Source organism: Vigna umbellata, chromosome 10 (genome assembly GCF_029865625.1).
Source record: "Vigna umbellata cultivar VRB3 chromosome 10, Vumbellata_1.0, whole genome shotgun sequence".
Taxonomy (NCBI): Eukaryota; Viridiplantae; Streptophyta; class Magnoliopsida; order Fabales; family Fabaceae; genus Vigna; species Vigna umbellata.
The window spans coordinates 12,799,890-12,814,968 of record NC_142174.1 but is presented as its reverse complement, the minus strand read 5'-3'; the positions used below and the strand labels follow the sequence as shown (position 1 = coordinate 12,814,968).

Genomic DNA, 15,079 nt, shown 5'->3' with positions numbered 1-15,079 from the left:
TAAAGCACAAAACACTATATATACATAGAAGTATAATTCATAAAAAATCAGCATGTTTATAGAAGTTAAGCACGTATTAAGAGATTTCAACCATAAATACACACTTTTCAATAAAGTAAAGCAGACTTTTAGTATGTTTCAGTAATGGTATGTTCTGCATCCAAATTATTTTAAATGGTTTTCAATTTTTATGTTAAATAATGGATAAATAAAGTTTTATATTTCAATCAACTCAGCCATTTAGGAAAATGAACTATTGGTCTTTTTATTAAATTAAAAATTTATTTAGAAATAAATTTCAACATGATTTAGTTTATAAATTGGGGGTATTATGGAAATTAAGAGAAAAAGACAGGGCAGATGGGTAGTTAGGTGCAATCATTCAGAAAAAACTGGCGTGAGTGTTTATCAGAGGTCAGAATCCAGCTCTTACATAAACGTAGCTTGGACTCGTACAGACTTTTTCTTCTCTTCCCGCACCTAAAGCAGCTTCCACTGTAAATTTAGCCTCTCATTTATTATTATTATTATTATTATTTATTATTAACCAAACAAAAGCAAGAAAGTAAAAGCAAAAGATGCCACAGAGACACCATCTTCTGACTTAGACCACCGAGTGTTACCATAATTCAACCCTCAAAGATTCACTCTCCTACACTTTTTCTTCTTCACTCTTCTAGCTTCACGGTTAGTTCACTCCATTTTCACTACATCACTCTCACTTCTTCACCTCTTTTGCGATTTTCCTTTTTCCATTCCCGATTCTCTCATCTCTGCATTTTCTTCTTTTGATTTCTGCATCGTTCTTGATTACTGATTAATTAATAGGTTTCAAAATAGGTTTTATTATGCCTTTTTCCTTTATAGTTAATTCGGATAGCATTGCATGAGTTGTGTTGTTAAAGATTGTGTTTCTGTTAACGGATTCGTCATCGAGTTTCGCTACTGGAGTTGAATTTCATTGCGGTACGGTTTTTTTACACTGATTCTAAGCGGTTTAGATGACTGTGGATGTGTTGTGCGTGATTCTTTGGAATTTTGAGGTTCGGGAGTAATGGAAAGTGAGTTAAGAAAATATTATGGCGTTGAGGTATGACACGCTAGGTTGTCAGGACATGCATGCTTGTGTTGTGTAGCATAAGGCTTTGGAATATGTTGCTGATGATGTTCACTTTTATATTCCTCTACAAATAATCTGCCATATCAGATGTTAATAAATTGAAGAGTGTTTTATAAAAGAAATCTATAGTGTGTTTTAATCTTAATTAATGCTGAAGAATGATGGTGTTGATCACACATGGAACCAATTTTTTTAAGGGGACAGTCTGAAGTAATTAACTGCACATATCTGTGTTGTGATGAAGATAATATTATGCTGGTTTTTGTGGAAAAAATAAGGTTGGTGATAGGTTTAAGATACGCGACAGACTGACAGTATGAATTATGATTAGATTTAGATATTTGGTTCTTGTGTTGTAGATTTTAGTTGATAAAGGCCATTTTTGCGATCAAAACCTTGCAGCAATGTGATCCTTTTAATTTAGGTTTTCAAGAATTGATAATGGATACAATAGTTAAATTGGATTTTAGTCACTCTAGCATTATGATTTGTTGTTTACTGTTTTACATATACTACTATATTACCCTTCTCACATTTTATTCATCTTAGGGTAACTATCAAATTGACGAGTGTTCCCCCTCTTACTCTCTCTGTGTGCATTGTTTTCCTTTATTTTGGAATCAATGTTTTCTTGTTTATAAATTTTACGTATATTACAATATATTTTAGATATACAAATTTAATGAAAACTTGTAGAGGAGGGATTTTGTTTATTGAACACATTAGATTGAGTCACTTATACTCTTACAATTTACAAGGCTGGAGTAGAGTAATATCCTTTCTCAATTTTCATGTGTTATTTGTTTCATGGTTTGCTTGCAAATTTCTTAATCAGAAAAGTTTGCTGTGAATTTTATGAAGTAGGATATAATTTACTTTGTGAACATTAAGAATTTAACTTGAACTTCTACTAGCTTCACATCCCAATTTATCTGTTACATGATACATATCTTCTACACAAAGTCCTTAATGAGCGAAAACATATAAGCTAAGGTACTCTAACCTTCTTATTTTTTCTTATTTTTGATATTTCTTTTGTATTTAGTTGCAGAATAAATGTATAAGAGTGACTTCCTTCAGGACCAATCCCTATGGAGGTAGCTTTCTTAATTAAATTCCTTGGTATTTTTCACTGAGCTGGTTGAGACTTCACATTTATTCTGATTTCTACTGATGAATACTTGGCATAGGTGGTAATGCATTGGAATCTCTGGTGCTGCATTCTTTTGGGATATCTTCATATATATTGTATTTCTCTTAGTTCAGGACATCACCTGAATAAGAGTATTGGCTTAGAGAGGTGGTTGGGTTATTCTGGGTCACTTGTGCGAGACGATTCTCAACTCCATGATTCTGCATTTGGTGACACATCAACTTTGTCATCACCATTGAATGTCTTAGTCTCTTGTGAGGACTTGGAAGGTGTAGGATCTTTTAATACCACGTGCTTGCTAAGCTCAACTCATTATTTAAAATCTGATATTAACATTTATGGCGTTGGAAACCTGGAGCTACTTTCTGATGTGTCGCTTTTATGCCCTGTGGAAGGGTGCATGATATCAGTAAATGTGTCTGGCAACATTAAACTTGGTCAAAATGCATCCATTGTTGCTGGTTCTGTGGTTTTATCTTCAGCCAATCTGACTATGGAATGCAATTCTTATCTAGACTCATCATCTTTAGGTGGGTCACCACCTTCCCAAACTAGTGGAACTCCTGTTGGCAGTGACGGAGCTGGTGGAGGGCATGGTGGGCGTGGTGCATCTTGTTTAAAAAATAATAAGACAAACTGGGGTGGTGATGTTTATGCTTGGTCTACATTGTCTGAACCATGGAGTTACGGGAGCAAGGGTGGTGGGAAATCTCATATAAAGCAATATGGAGGGAATGGTGGAGGACGTGTTAAGCTTCTAGTGAAGGACACTTTATATGTAAATGGATCTATTACTGCAGAAGGAGGAGATGGGGGGTCTGATGGTGGAGGTGGCTCTGGTGGAAGTATATGGGTTCATGCTGTGAAGCTGTGAGTATGATCTGCTTGTTAGTCTATGAACTTATACCTGTTTTTTCATTTCACGACTTCTAAATGACTGTTTAGGGGGCCATAGCTATTATTTGAAGAGAGAAATGCTGTTTATTTTTGGCATTTAAGTCACTTCTACGAACAGTTACAACATCATAGCTAATAGTTTTTCACATGTAAATGGTTTTCGAAGTTTAGATGATGAGAAAATAGCAAATGTTGGTAATATTTTTTAATGATATTGATGGCAGAGAATTGTAGCTTTTGTTGATGATGGCGTAGTGCTTAATATTCTATTTAGATGGATCTGCCTTGGCATTTGGTATGGTCAATTACAATTGCAGAGGTAGTAATCTTTTTCTTTCAAAGAATGTGGATGTTTTTTGGAAATGTCTTGTTCTTGTTGAAGGTTTGAGTTGTTTCCAGTTCTTAAAAGTGCCATATCTGTATTGAAGGTTTTGTAGGGAACTACTACATGTTATATAGTGAATTGTGCTAGTAACTTTTCTTTTCAACTTTATTTTTGGTGGAGTGTAGGAAAGGGTATGGTACCGTTAGTGCTGCAGGTGGGAGAGGATGGGGTGGAGGGGGTGGAGGAAGAATATCACTGGATTGTTACAGTATACAAGAAGATTTAAATGTTACGGTTCATGGTTAGTTCTATTTCTCACCTGTACATGACATGTTAATTATACCAATGATGACTGCTGCTTAATCTTTTATTATATTGTAAGGGTGTTAAGGTTAGGCTATGTAAATCAAAATACCATTAATTATAATCTTTTTTTGAACAAATAAAGGTTTTCAGTTTCAGTTTTCTATGCAAACATAAGCAAACCTTTCTTGTTTTTGTTATTGCTTTAAAAGATGGTGTCCAGAACCTATTCAACTAGGAAACCTCCTAACTCGTCAGATTTACTATGGAATTATGAAGATTTTGGAAGATTGTTCCCCTGATTTTGATTCTGGAATCTATCCGTCATTATTCCTGATTAGAGGCACAGAGTTTAAATTTTTTGGTGGTGCTGAGAATAAGCATTTGATAATTTATGTTCTTTTAATAAAGTATTTTTGGTTGACATCATTGTATCTTCAATTTTTTCAACTCAAGTAACCTGCAAGGGTGCTGTTTTTCTTCATCTGGATAACAAGAAGGAGCTTATACACAATACATGCAATTGTTGTGACAGGAGGTTTGAGCATTGGCTGTCCTGGGAATTCCGGAGCAGCTGGAACATATTTCAATGCACATTTACTGAGTTTGAAAGTTAGCAATGATAATGTCACAACAGAAACTGAGACTCCTTTGCTTGACTTCTCAACCAGCCCTTTATGGTCAAATGTTTATGTGGAAAATAATGCAAAAGTTTTGGTTCCACTTGTGTGGTCCAGAGTCCAGGTAGCGAATTACACTCTTTACGTACTATACCAACAAACAATCATGATCACGGAGTCACCATTTCATTATTTTTTTAATATTTCTCGTGCCTTAGAGAATTCTTTATATGATAGAGTGCTTAAGCTCATGAGAGTTCTGATCTGCTAAAGCATTTTGTAGCAATAGTTTTATTGCTCAAATTATGAAGAAAAATATCGCCTGAATTTTTTTTCTTGTAATATTACATTTTCTTTTGTCTTTGAAAACAATTTCATTGATATATAATTTTCTTTACTAATCATTGCTATGTTTAACCATTGGAGCCAAATGGTTGATTTCTGTTAAAATTCTCTAATTATGAAGGTCAGAGGCCAAATTAGTGTATACAGTGGAGGAAGCTTAATCTTTGGGCTGTCTGATTATCCAATTTCTGAGTTTGAGCTTGTTGCAGAAGAGCTTTTATTGAGTGATTCTATCATAAAGGTATGTTTTGTGATTTAGCTTTTTTTTCTGTTATAACTTTAGTTCCATTATCAATTCATATAGGTGTCACTTATTTTGAACTACTATTTCTAAGTTGTAGTATCAACTATTAATTTGACAATTTTGTCTTTAATATATGAAGGTTTTTGGTGCATTTAGAGTTTCTGTTAAAATGTTACTCATGTGGAACTCCACAATGCAAATTGATGGTGGTGAGACTACCGTTGTGACTGCTTCAGTGCTTGAAGTGAGAAATCTTGCTGTTTTAAGGGTATAATACTCTATTATTTATTTGAAGTTATGCACAATTCTTGGTTATATAACCATGTTTTGTTCCTGGTGGTTTGGAACTTCCATTATCATACTAGTTTTTTGCCTTCACAGCAAAATTCTGTCATCAGTTCAAATACAAACTTGGCTTTATATGGTCAAGGACTACTGCAATTGACTGGTGAAGGCGATGCTATCAAAGGCGAGCGATTATCCTTGTCTCTGTTCTATAATGTAACTGTAAGCAATTATCTTTACAAGGACTTATGTAGTTTTTATACCTTTTGAAGTTGTTATAAGAGATTTAAATATTTCTAGAGTTCTCCCTTTACCAAGGGATAATAATATCAAAAGTTGATTGAAGTGTTATTAGTGGAAGAAAATATGCGGATGATTTTACTCTTCGACAGATTTTTGTTTACAATTTTGTATTCCAGAATTCAAACTTAGAATCTAATTCAATCCTACAAAAAATAGCTTATAAAATGAGGATACTTAAACCTTGGTAGGACTATATTGATAATTCTTATTGACGTGAGATTTCAACACTCTCTTATGCCTAGGATTGAATATCTAGAGTGTGGACAAATGCGGGTGGCCCAACAACAACCACTTGTGCCTAGGAATAGATATCTAGTGGAGTGTAGGCAGATCTGGGTGGCCTAATAACATATATGGGACAGATAATGATACCATCTTGTAACTTGAGCTCATGACTTAATTCAACCCTACAAATTGGCTTGTAAATTGTGGACTATCCAGGCCCTATATTAGGTCAATGAGCCATTTTAGCCTGATTTAAAAGAAAATAAATAAATAAAAAATTAGTTCTAAATTAAAAAATTAAAAAATATTATATCTTAAAAAGTGGCCTTTAATCTCTAACCCAATCTTACAAAAACGACTTGGAAGCATATGTTTGCATTTATATACTATAATTTGATCATATCTTTGGTCCACGTGGGAACTCGGATAAAATATGTATTTTTTAAATTTTAGTCACATGAATGAAATTAATTTGAATTTTTAGATACAATGATTTGATATATAAATTTCAATAAAATAATATTACTTTAATCTTTTTAATTATAGTTATTTTCAATTTTTCTAATTGTGGCTATTGTTTTCAGTTATAGTTATTATTTTCAATTTTTTTTAATTATAGTTATTATTTTCAATTTTTGTCACTCCATCCCAACCTGTTTTATGGGTTAGTTGGTTTTTCATTGGGATGATTTTGTTTTGATACCTCTACTTATAAGAACTAGAATGACCATATCTATATTTGATGTAGGATCTCAACCCCACCTCCACGAGTCAAACAATACCCTTAATAGACATGTGATTTTTAAAGCGTGGATTAGTGTAGGTGGTCCAATAATAACACCATCTCATGCCTAAGATTAGGCGTGTAGAGCATAGACAAGCATAGGTGTTTTGATGATGGATTTAAGATGAATTCTTATACCGTCTTATAATTTTGTCTTGAGGCTAAGTTAACTCCTTTAAACCAGTTTGAAGATGTGAATTATCAAAACATTATAAGAACTACTTTGGTTGTATCTCTAATTGATATTCTCAACAAGTTGTATGAAACTTTAAGTTAGAAGTAATGACAAAAGAATATGTTTAGTTTCAATCAGTCATTGATTTAAACTTTAATAATTATACATGAATTTATATATAACAAGTTAAAACCAAAAAAATCAAAGAATGAAGCTATATCTAAAGTATAATCCTAATTACATAATTTACTGCAGATCTATGAAAAAATAGGCTGTCTACATAGATTCAAATAAAATCTGATATAAATACAAAAACGTCAAGTAAACCAAATCTGCATATCTCCTGGGAAGTCTTGCTGTCTTTGTAATATCTTAATGTATCTAAACTCCTTCAGACCAAGACAAATTTGTATCATGTCATTGTTTCTCAAATTTATGAATTTTCCCCTTTGAAGTTGCATATGGATGCAGCATTTCAATTGACAGTGTTGCTCTTGCAACAGGTGGGTCTAGGTTCTTTACTTCAAGCTCCTTTGGATGATGACACTAGTAGAGGCATGTAAGTATGATCGTGTTGTAGTTTCATTCTTGACTAAAACAATTTCTATCTGGCCTGTTTGGAAACTCTAAGTTTAATCCTATTTGTGGATTTTTATAATTATGTTTGTAGGGTGACAAAACATCTTTGTGACGCACAAAGATGTCCAATGGATTTGATAACGCCACCTGATGATTGTCATGTCAATTATACACTCTCCTTCTCACTGCAAGTAAGCTTTGTTTAGTTATAGGAAAAGTGCTACTTTTAGATGTATTTCATTTTAAAAAATTAATATATTTTCTTATGATTTTACACTCTTGGAATTAAGTTGGAACTAATTTTAATCCCATCCACCTATTTTACATTTAATGCAATTATCTAGTTTCTAAAAAATGATTTCTTTCTGGTATTCATAACTATTTACCTAATTATTTGCATTTGCATTTTTTTCATACATACATTTGTGTATCATTAATGTGTTATGAGTTTTATAGCATGAAATAACATCTTTCTATCATTGCTACTATCATTTCTAATTCATTCTACTTTTATTGGGAATTTTGTGATGGGGTCAACATAAATGCTGTGAAATATTGCTGTTATAGTTGATCATCATGGCGAATTATTATGAGTTTTTTTTTGCAGATTTGTCGTGTTGAGGATCTTCTTGTAAATGGCATTATGAAGGGAAGCATAATTCACATTCACAGGGCTCGAACTGTGATTGTTGATACAGATGGTATGATTACTGCATCTGAGTTAGGTAATTAAAATGTTGAAGAGATGTTTTTTTTCTATACATTCTGTTAATTAAACTGTTCACTTAGCTAGTAAAAATGCTAATTACCACGAAAGGATAGTATTAAGATTTTGATTAGATAGGGACCTTTTTCAGGTTGCACTGAAGGTATTGGTAAGGGAAACTTTTTGAATGGAGCTGGTGGTGGTGCTGGACATGGTGGAAAAGGAGGATCCGGATATTTCAATGGGAGAGAAAGTATTGGTGGTAATGACTATGGAAATGCTATTCTTCCATGTGAACTGGGTAGTGGAACTGAGGGCCCAAATGAGTCATATGGGCATGTTGTTGGAGGCGGGATGATTGGTAATTAGTTTAATACCTACCTTGACCTTTTATGTTTCATGTAAAGGATTCTCCAAACTTATTTCTGGCTTATTCACATGGATGAAGATGGCTATAAATGCTATATCTTCTGGTGCCTCTATTCATTATAAAAGGCAAATGCCTATTTTTTTTTCTTGTGATATTCTTTGATCACTTAAGTTTTGTTTAATCTTGTCTAGTGGTAGGATCCATCCAGTGGCCACTTTTGAGACTTGACCTATATGGAACCTTGAGGGCTGATGGTGAAAGCTTTAGCAAATCAATAACAAGCAGTGATGGTTCTTTGGTGGGGGGTCTAGGCGGAGGTTCTGGTGGGACAGTCCTTCTATTCCTTCAAGAACTTAGGCTCTTGGAGAATTCATCCTTGTCTGTTGTTGGGGGCAATGGTGGACCTGTTGGTGGTGGTGGTGGAGGTGGAGGTAGAATCCATTTCCATTGGTCAAAGATTGGTGTGGAGGAAGAATATGTTCCTGTTGCAAGTATTACTGGCACCATGAATAACAGGTATGCATAATCATGTCTCTGTTAATGGCTGTAGAATTGGGGAACATAATAGATTATTACTGTTTTTTCTTGGGCCAAATACTTTTTTCTTGTAGTTAGAGGACTAATGTGGTGATATAATTTTTGAGGACCAAATTCTGGGCTCACACTTTTAAGGAACTTGAAAGTTGAAACATGTTCACTGTAAATAATTTAATCAGCATCAGGGTAAAATGGTGACGTACATTTTCTTTAAATAAACTTTGCTGAGAAACATCATCTCTTTCTTCATATGATTTTAAACAGTGGAGGTGCAGGCGACAATGATGGTCATCATGGACAAGAGGGTACTATAACTGGGAAAGCATGCCCTAAAGGTCTTTATGGAGTTTTCTGCGAGGTTTGCTCCTATAGTTTTTTCTTTTTGTTTTTTTCCTTCTCATTCTTCGATTTTCTTCAAATGTTAGAGATATTTACCTATCATTTGTGTGATAAGTTAGAGATATTTACCTATTATGAGAAATAGAGAAGATTGGGAGAGAATATCCCTTGTGTATTTAGCATACACATAGGGTAGTTTATTTATATTGTAAGATATGGGCCAATGCCCTTAATACATAATAGACTAAGCCCAAATAACAGAAACACACATCTTATCATCTAACACTCCCCCTCAAGCTGGAGCATATAAATCATATGTTCCAAGCTTGTTACAAAGATAATCAATTCTAGGTCCTCGTAAGGACTTAGTGAATATGTCTGCCAACTGGTTGCTTGAGTTAACAAACTCAGTCTTGATATCTCCGGATATGATTTTTTCTCGAATGAAATGACAATCAACTTCAATGTGTTTGGTTCTCTCATGGAAGACAGGGTTAGAGCTGATATGGAGAGCAGCTTGATTATCACATATAAGTATCATGTGAGTGACATCTCCAAATTTCAATTCACTAAGCAATTGTTTAAGCCACACAAGCTCGCAAGTAGCTGATGCCATAGCTCTATATTCTGCTTCTGCACTAGACCTTGCCACAACACTCTGCTTCTTACTTTTCCAAGATATCAGGTTGCTACCAATAGAGACACAATATCCAGAAGTAGACCTCCTATCAGAAGGGGAACCAGCCCAATCAGCATCTGAATAACAAACAATTTTTGTATCGTTGTTAGGGCCATATAGCAAACCTTTTCCAGGTGATCTTTTAATATACTTCAGTATGCGAACAACTGCATCCCAATGGTCTTCACATGGGGAGTTTAGAAATTGACTCACCACACTAACTGCGAAAGAAATGTCAGGACGCGTAACAGTAAGATAGTTTAATTTACCAACTAGTCTTCTGTACCGTTCAGGATCTGAGAAAGGCTCCCCCTGATTTGGTAGGAGTTTGATGTTAGGGTCCATAGGTGTCTCAACAGATTTACAGTTCATTAACCCTGTTTCCTCCAAGATGTCTAACGCATACTTCCTCTGAGATATGACAATACCATCATTGGATTGTGCTACTTCAATACCCAAAAAGTACCGGAGTTTGCCAAGATCTTTGGTTTGAAAATGATGACAAAGGTGTTGTTTCATCTGAGAGATGCCAAGATAGTCGCTTCCTGTGAGAACAATATCATCGACATACACTATTAAGTAGATACATCCAGCACTCGAGTGGCGATAGAACACTGAATGATCCGCTTCACTGCGAGACATACCAAATTGTTGAACAACACAACTGAATTTACCAAACCAGGCCCGAGGAGACTGTTTTAGGCCATATAAGGATTTGCGAAGACGACATACCAATCCAGATGACTCCCCCTGAGCAACAAAGCCAGGCGGTTGCTCCATATAAATTTCTTCATGCAAATCACCATTGAGGAAAGCATTTTTGACATCAAGTTGGTAAAGAGGCCATTGGCGAAGAGCGGCCATGGCAATGAAGAGGCGAACAGAGGTCATTTTTGCCACTGGAGAAAAAGTATCACCATAATCCAAACCAAAAATCTGTGTGTAGCCTTTGGCAACCAGTCGAGCTTTCAGACGATCAATCGTGCCATCAGGACCAACCTTGATAGCATACACCCACCTGCAACCAACAACAGACTTTCCAGATGGTAATTGGACCAGCTCCCAAGTTCCACTTTCCTGTAAAGCACTTAATTCATCCATCATAGCTTGACGCCAACCAGGATGAGTTAAGGCATCACTCACAGATTTGGGAATTGACACAGAAGAAATGGATGAGAGACAAGTATAAAAAGATGGAGATAATCTGTTGTAATTAAGAACAGTATAATGGGGGGAAGGGTTACGGGTAGAGCGTATACCTTTACGGAGGGCAATAGGCAAGTCAGACTCAGTTGCTGGAGCCGGAGGAGACACATGAGGCGGCACCGGAAGTGAGTCATGAGGGAGACGATTACGGCGACTATAAACCTGAAGGGGTGGAGGTGAAGGATGATCCTGTGGTGAAGGAGAGTCTAAAGAAGGAGAAGACAAAATGGGTGGAGCATCACCAGGAGGATCACATATAAGAGGAATATCAACAGTAACAGGGAGAGGTACAGAACTAGAAGATAGATGTGAAAAGTAAAAAGAAGACTCATCAAAAGTGACATCAGCAGAGATAAAATGACGATTGAGGGAAGGGGAAAAACACTTATAGCCCTTTTGTGACCGTGGAAATCCTAAGAAGACACATTTGTGAGACCTAGGAGATAACTTATCAAGACCAGGACTAAAATCATGAACAAAACATGTAGACCCAAAAACTCGAAGAGGTAATGGATGCAGAGGGTCTTGAGGAAATAAGATAGAATGAGGGATTTTGTTATCTAGGACGGAAGATGGCATGCGGTTGATAAGATTACATGCTGTGAGAACTGCATCACCCCAAAAACGGGAGGGTACTTGACCATGAATAAGAAGTGTACGAGTTGTTTCAATAAGGTGTCTATTCTTACGCTCAGCCACCCCATTTTGTTGAGGGGTATAAGCACATGAGGTTTGGTGAAGAATGCCATGAGAAGCCATAAACTGTTTAAACGGTTGAGAAAGGTATTCACGGCCATTATCACTACGTAAATTTCGAATAGAAACCCCAAACTGTGTTTTTATTTCATTGAAAAAAGATTGAAAAATAGAAAACAACTCAGAACGATTCTTCATTAAAAACAACCAAGTGCATCTGGAATAGTCATCAATAAAGGTAACAAAATACTGAAAACCTAAAATGGACTTAACACGACTAGGTCCCCAAATGTCAGAATGAACCAATGAAAAAGGAGACGACGCCCGTTGTGAGACACTACGAGGAAAGGAACTACGAGTATGCTTCCCTAACTGACAAGACTCACACGACAAACTTGATAATGTGGACAACCTCGGGACAAGTTGTTGTAGTTTGGCAAGACTGGGATGACCGAACTGAGCATGAAGAAGGGATGGTGACTCCATGACAACGCCAACATGTGGAGAAGGGCGGAGATGATAAAGGCCATGAGACTCACATCCTGTGCCAATCATGTGTTTCGAACTCCGGTCCTGCAACCAAACAGAATCTTTAGTAAATGAAATAACACAATTAAGAGTACGAGTTAAACGACTAATGGACAATAAGTTGAAGGGAGACCCAGGGACATAAAGTACATGATCAATGGATATGGATGGAAAAATATTAACAGTACCAATACCATGAGATGAGACTCTAGACCCATCAGCCATTGTTACTGAGGGTAAATTATTCGGACATGACAAGGAAGAAAACAAGGACTTGTTACCAGTGATATGATCGGTGGCGCCTGAGTCAAGGACCCAAGGTCCAAGGGAGTGAGTTAGACCAACAAAAGGTGTACCTGTACGTGCAACAGATGCAGATGTAGTGGAACCAGAGTGCTGATGATCCTCATACCATTTGAGAAATTCGTTAAAGATTGCAGGTTTGTCTATGATATTAGATGAAGTAGGATGGTCTGCAGACGGTGATCGGGGAGGTGGATCAGAATTTGCCATTGCTACAGGTCGAGGAGGACGTCCATGGAGAGTATAACATCTATCAATTTTGTGGCCTAACTTGCCACAATGGTCACATTTTGGACGTCCTTTACTTGGCTTGCGAGACCGACTTCGATCATCACGTTGAGCAGCCATAACAGAGGAATCATCAGTATGAGGGGATGTCTCAGTGACCGGTTTGCTCGGTATACGCAAAAGAGCAGAACAAGTAGAAGTAAAGTTGGGTATGACAGGAGAACCCAAAATCTGATCACGGACATGAGAAACATCATCAGAGAGTCCGTATAATGCCAACAACATGAAGAACTTTGATCGCTGTTCCAATTCTTCAGCAGGAGTGGAAGCAGGAGGTAATATATCATTAAAGTCATGAAGAAGGGCATGAATTTTACCCAAATATTCTGCCATAGGACCAGGATTGCGCGGACCAATAACAGTTAATAGGTCCTGACAAACACCATAAAGACGCTGAGTGTCATTGGTGTATAACAACTTCGCTTGTGCCCATACTTCTGAACATGTTTCATAGGATCGAAACATTTGTTTCAGTGAGGAGTGAATGGTGGACTTTATAACAATGCACAACTGAGCATCAATTTTCATCCAGCGGGAAGTGTCATCTATGGGAGCAATAGTCACATTTTGAGTAAGATGATCTAAGTACCCTTGACTCTTCAACCAAAGTTTGATGTCGGACGCCCATGTTGCATAATTTGTGCCATCTAACTTGTCAATGGACAAGTGTACATTCACATAATTGGTATATATTGAAGGATCAGAAGATGAGCCACCAATAGAGGTGTTTGTAGACGAGGAAGACGCCATAGGGAAGGAGAAACCCTAAAAATTCAAAGTGCTCCGATGGATGCAACGACCACAGATCCAGAAAGAGGGCGAGGAGGCGATCACGGCGGTGCTGATCGGCGGCGGAAAGCTCCGGCGACGCGCCGGCACGCGCGGCGGCAGCGACGACTCTTGCGGCGGCGCGTGGAGGCGCGTGGGAGGTCCGTTCGCCGCGATCTTCGTACGACGGTGGTCGCCCGGCCGAGACGATTCCGATGGTGTGGTCGCCGGTCGATTCTGGAACTCCGGCGACGGCGGCGACGGCGGCGGCGGCAGCGACAGCGACTGCGGCAGTGAGGGGTGCCGGAGACCGTGGAGTTGACTGGAACTATTCCTGTGCTCTAGATACCATATGAGAAATAGAGAAGATTGGGAGAGAATATCCCTTGTGTATTTAGCATACACATAGGGTAGTTTATTTATATTGTAAGATATGGGCCAATGCCCTTAATACATAATAGACTAAGCCCAAATAACAGAAACACACATCTTATCATCTAACACCTATCATACAGAGATGAAATTTCACTGCAGCAGATTTCTGGCATGTGTCATTATAACCTTGCCTTTAATCTGCTTAATGAAAGAAATACAGAACAGGTAAGACGAATAGACTAGTTACTTAGAGTGTTAAGTCGTAGCCTAGTCTCCCCCTCATAATTATTACTCAACCTACACCCACTAGAACTGAATTACTCTCTTGCTGCCCTCCTTATTCCCAATTCAGCAGTTAGTTACCCAGTGGGTAATCTTCCATTCTCTCTTTTGGTCATGATCCTCAACATTGTGACCCCTTTCCTCATCTCACTCTAGCTATTTAAGGGATCCTATTTTTAAACGAGCAATATGCAAATAGATTGGTGATTTGACATGTATTTCAAATCTTTGTTAATTTTTCCATTTTGTCAAAAATCAATTTGGAAAAAAAATCAAAAGAATTAGGTCCACAATGATACTAAATATGTGAATCATCAATTTTCCAAAGTTTTTTTCCTTAATAGTATTATTTATTCATGAACTAACAGGGTTGCAGAAAGTAAGGATCACCATCTCCTAGATCTAGCTAGAGCTGTTTCCTGATGTTTGTTCTCAAAACATATTGGGAAGAGACTCTGTTAACTGTCACATACATATCTTATCAACAAGTTATTTACTCTTGCCTTGAAGGACATCAGTCCTATTGAGTGTATTTTCTTTTGTCCCCTATTCACCTTAGTGTGAAGTCTACTTTGTTGGGTCTTTGGTTGTGTTATTTTTGTTCACTAATTGCACTAAATTAGATCCTAGAGCTCTTAAATTGA

The 15,079-nt window shown here is 36.9% G+C and overlaps 1 protein-coding gene across 7 annotated transcripts in view; it reads left to right on the top strand.

The window, feature by feature from the left end:
- The first annotated feature begins 442 nt into the window (after nucleotides 1-442).
- LOC124842287 (MraZ) overlaps nucleotides 443-15,079 on the top strand; it is a 28,586-nt gene continuing 13,949 nt past the window's right edge. The window contains exons 1-14 of one of the 7 annotated variants that reach the window (XM_088100624.1): nucleotides 443-687; nucleotides 2,166-2,217; nucleotides 2,311-3,143; nucleotides 3,681-3,796; nucleotides 4,334-4,542; nucleotides 4,885-5,004; nucleotides 5,147-5,275; nucleotides 5,389-5,514; nucleotides 7,283-7,338; nucleotides 7,450-7,549; nucleotides 7,966-8,083; nucleotides 8,216-8,425; nucleotides 8,626-8,950; nucleotides 9,236-9,329. In XM_088100624.1, coding sequence (XP_087956750.1) covers nucleotides 2,212-2,217; nucleotides 2,311-3,143; nucleotides 3,681-3,796; nucleotides 4,334-4,542; nucleotides 4,885-5,004; nucleotides 5,147-5,275; nucleotides 5,389-5,514; nucleotides 7,283-7,338; nucleotides 7,450-7,549; nucleotides 7,966-8,083; nucleotides 8,216-8,425; nucleotides 8,626-8,950; nucleotides 9,236-9,329 — 2,442 coding nt within the window. In that variant the 5' untranslated portion in view covers nucleotides 443-687; nucleotides 2,166-2,211. Of the gene's footprint in view, nucleotides 688-712; nucleotides 967-2,165; nucleotides 2,218-2,310; nucleotides 3,144-3,394; nucleotides 3,490-3,680; nucleotides 3,797-4,333; nucleotides 4,543-4,884; nucleotides 5,005-5,146; nucleotides 5,276-5,388; nucleotides 5,515-7,282; nucleotides 7,339-7,449; nucleotides 7,550-7,965; nucleotides 8,084-8,215; nucleotides 8,426-8,625; nucleotides 8,951-9,235; nucleotides 9,330-15,079 lie in introns of those variants that run through there. The other 6 variants (XM_088100623.1, XM_088100621.1, XM_088100620.1 and 3 more) reach the window with 6 other exon arrangements.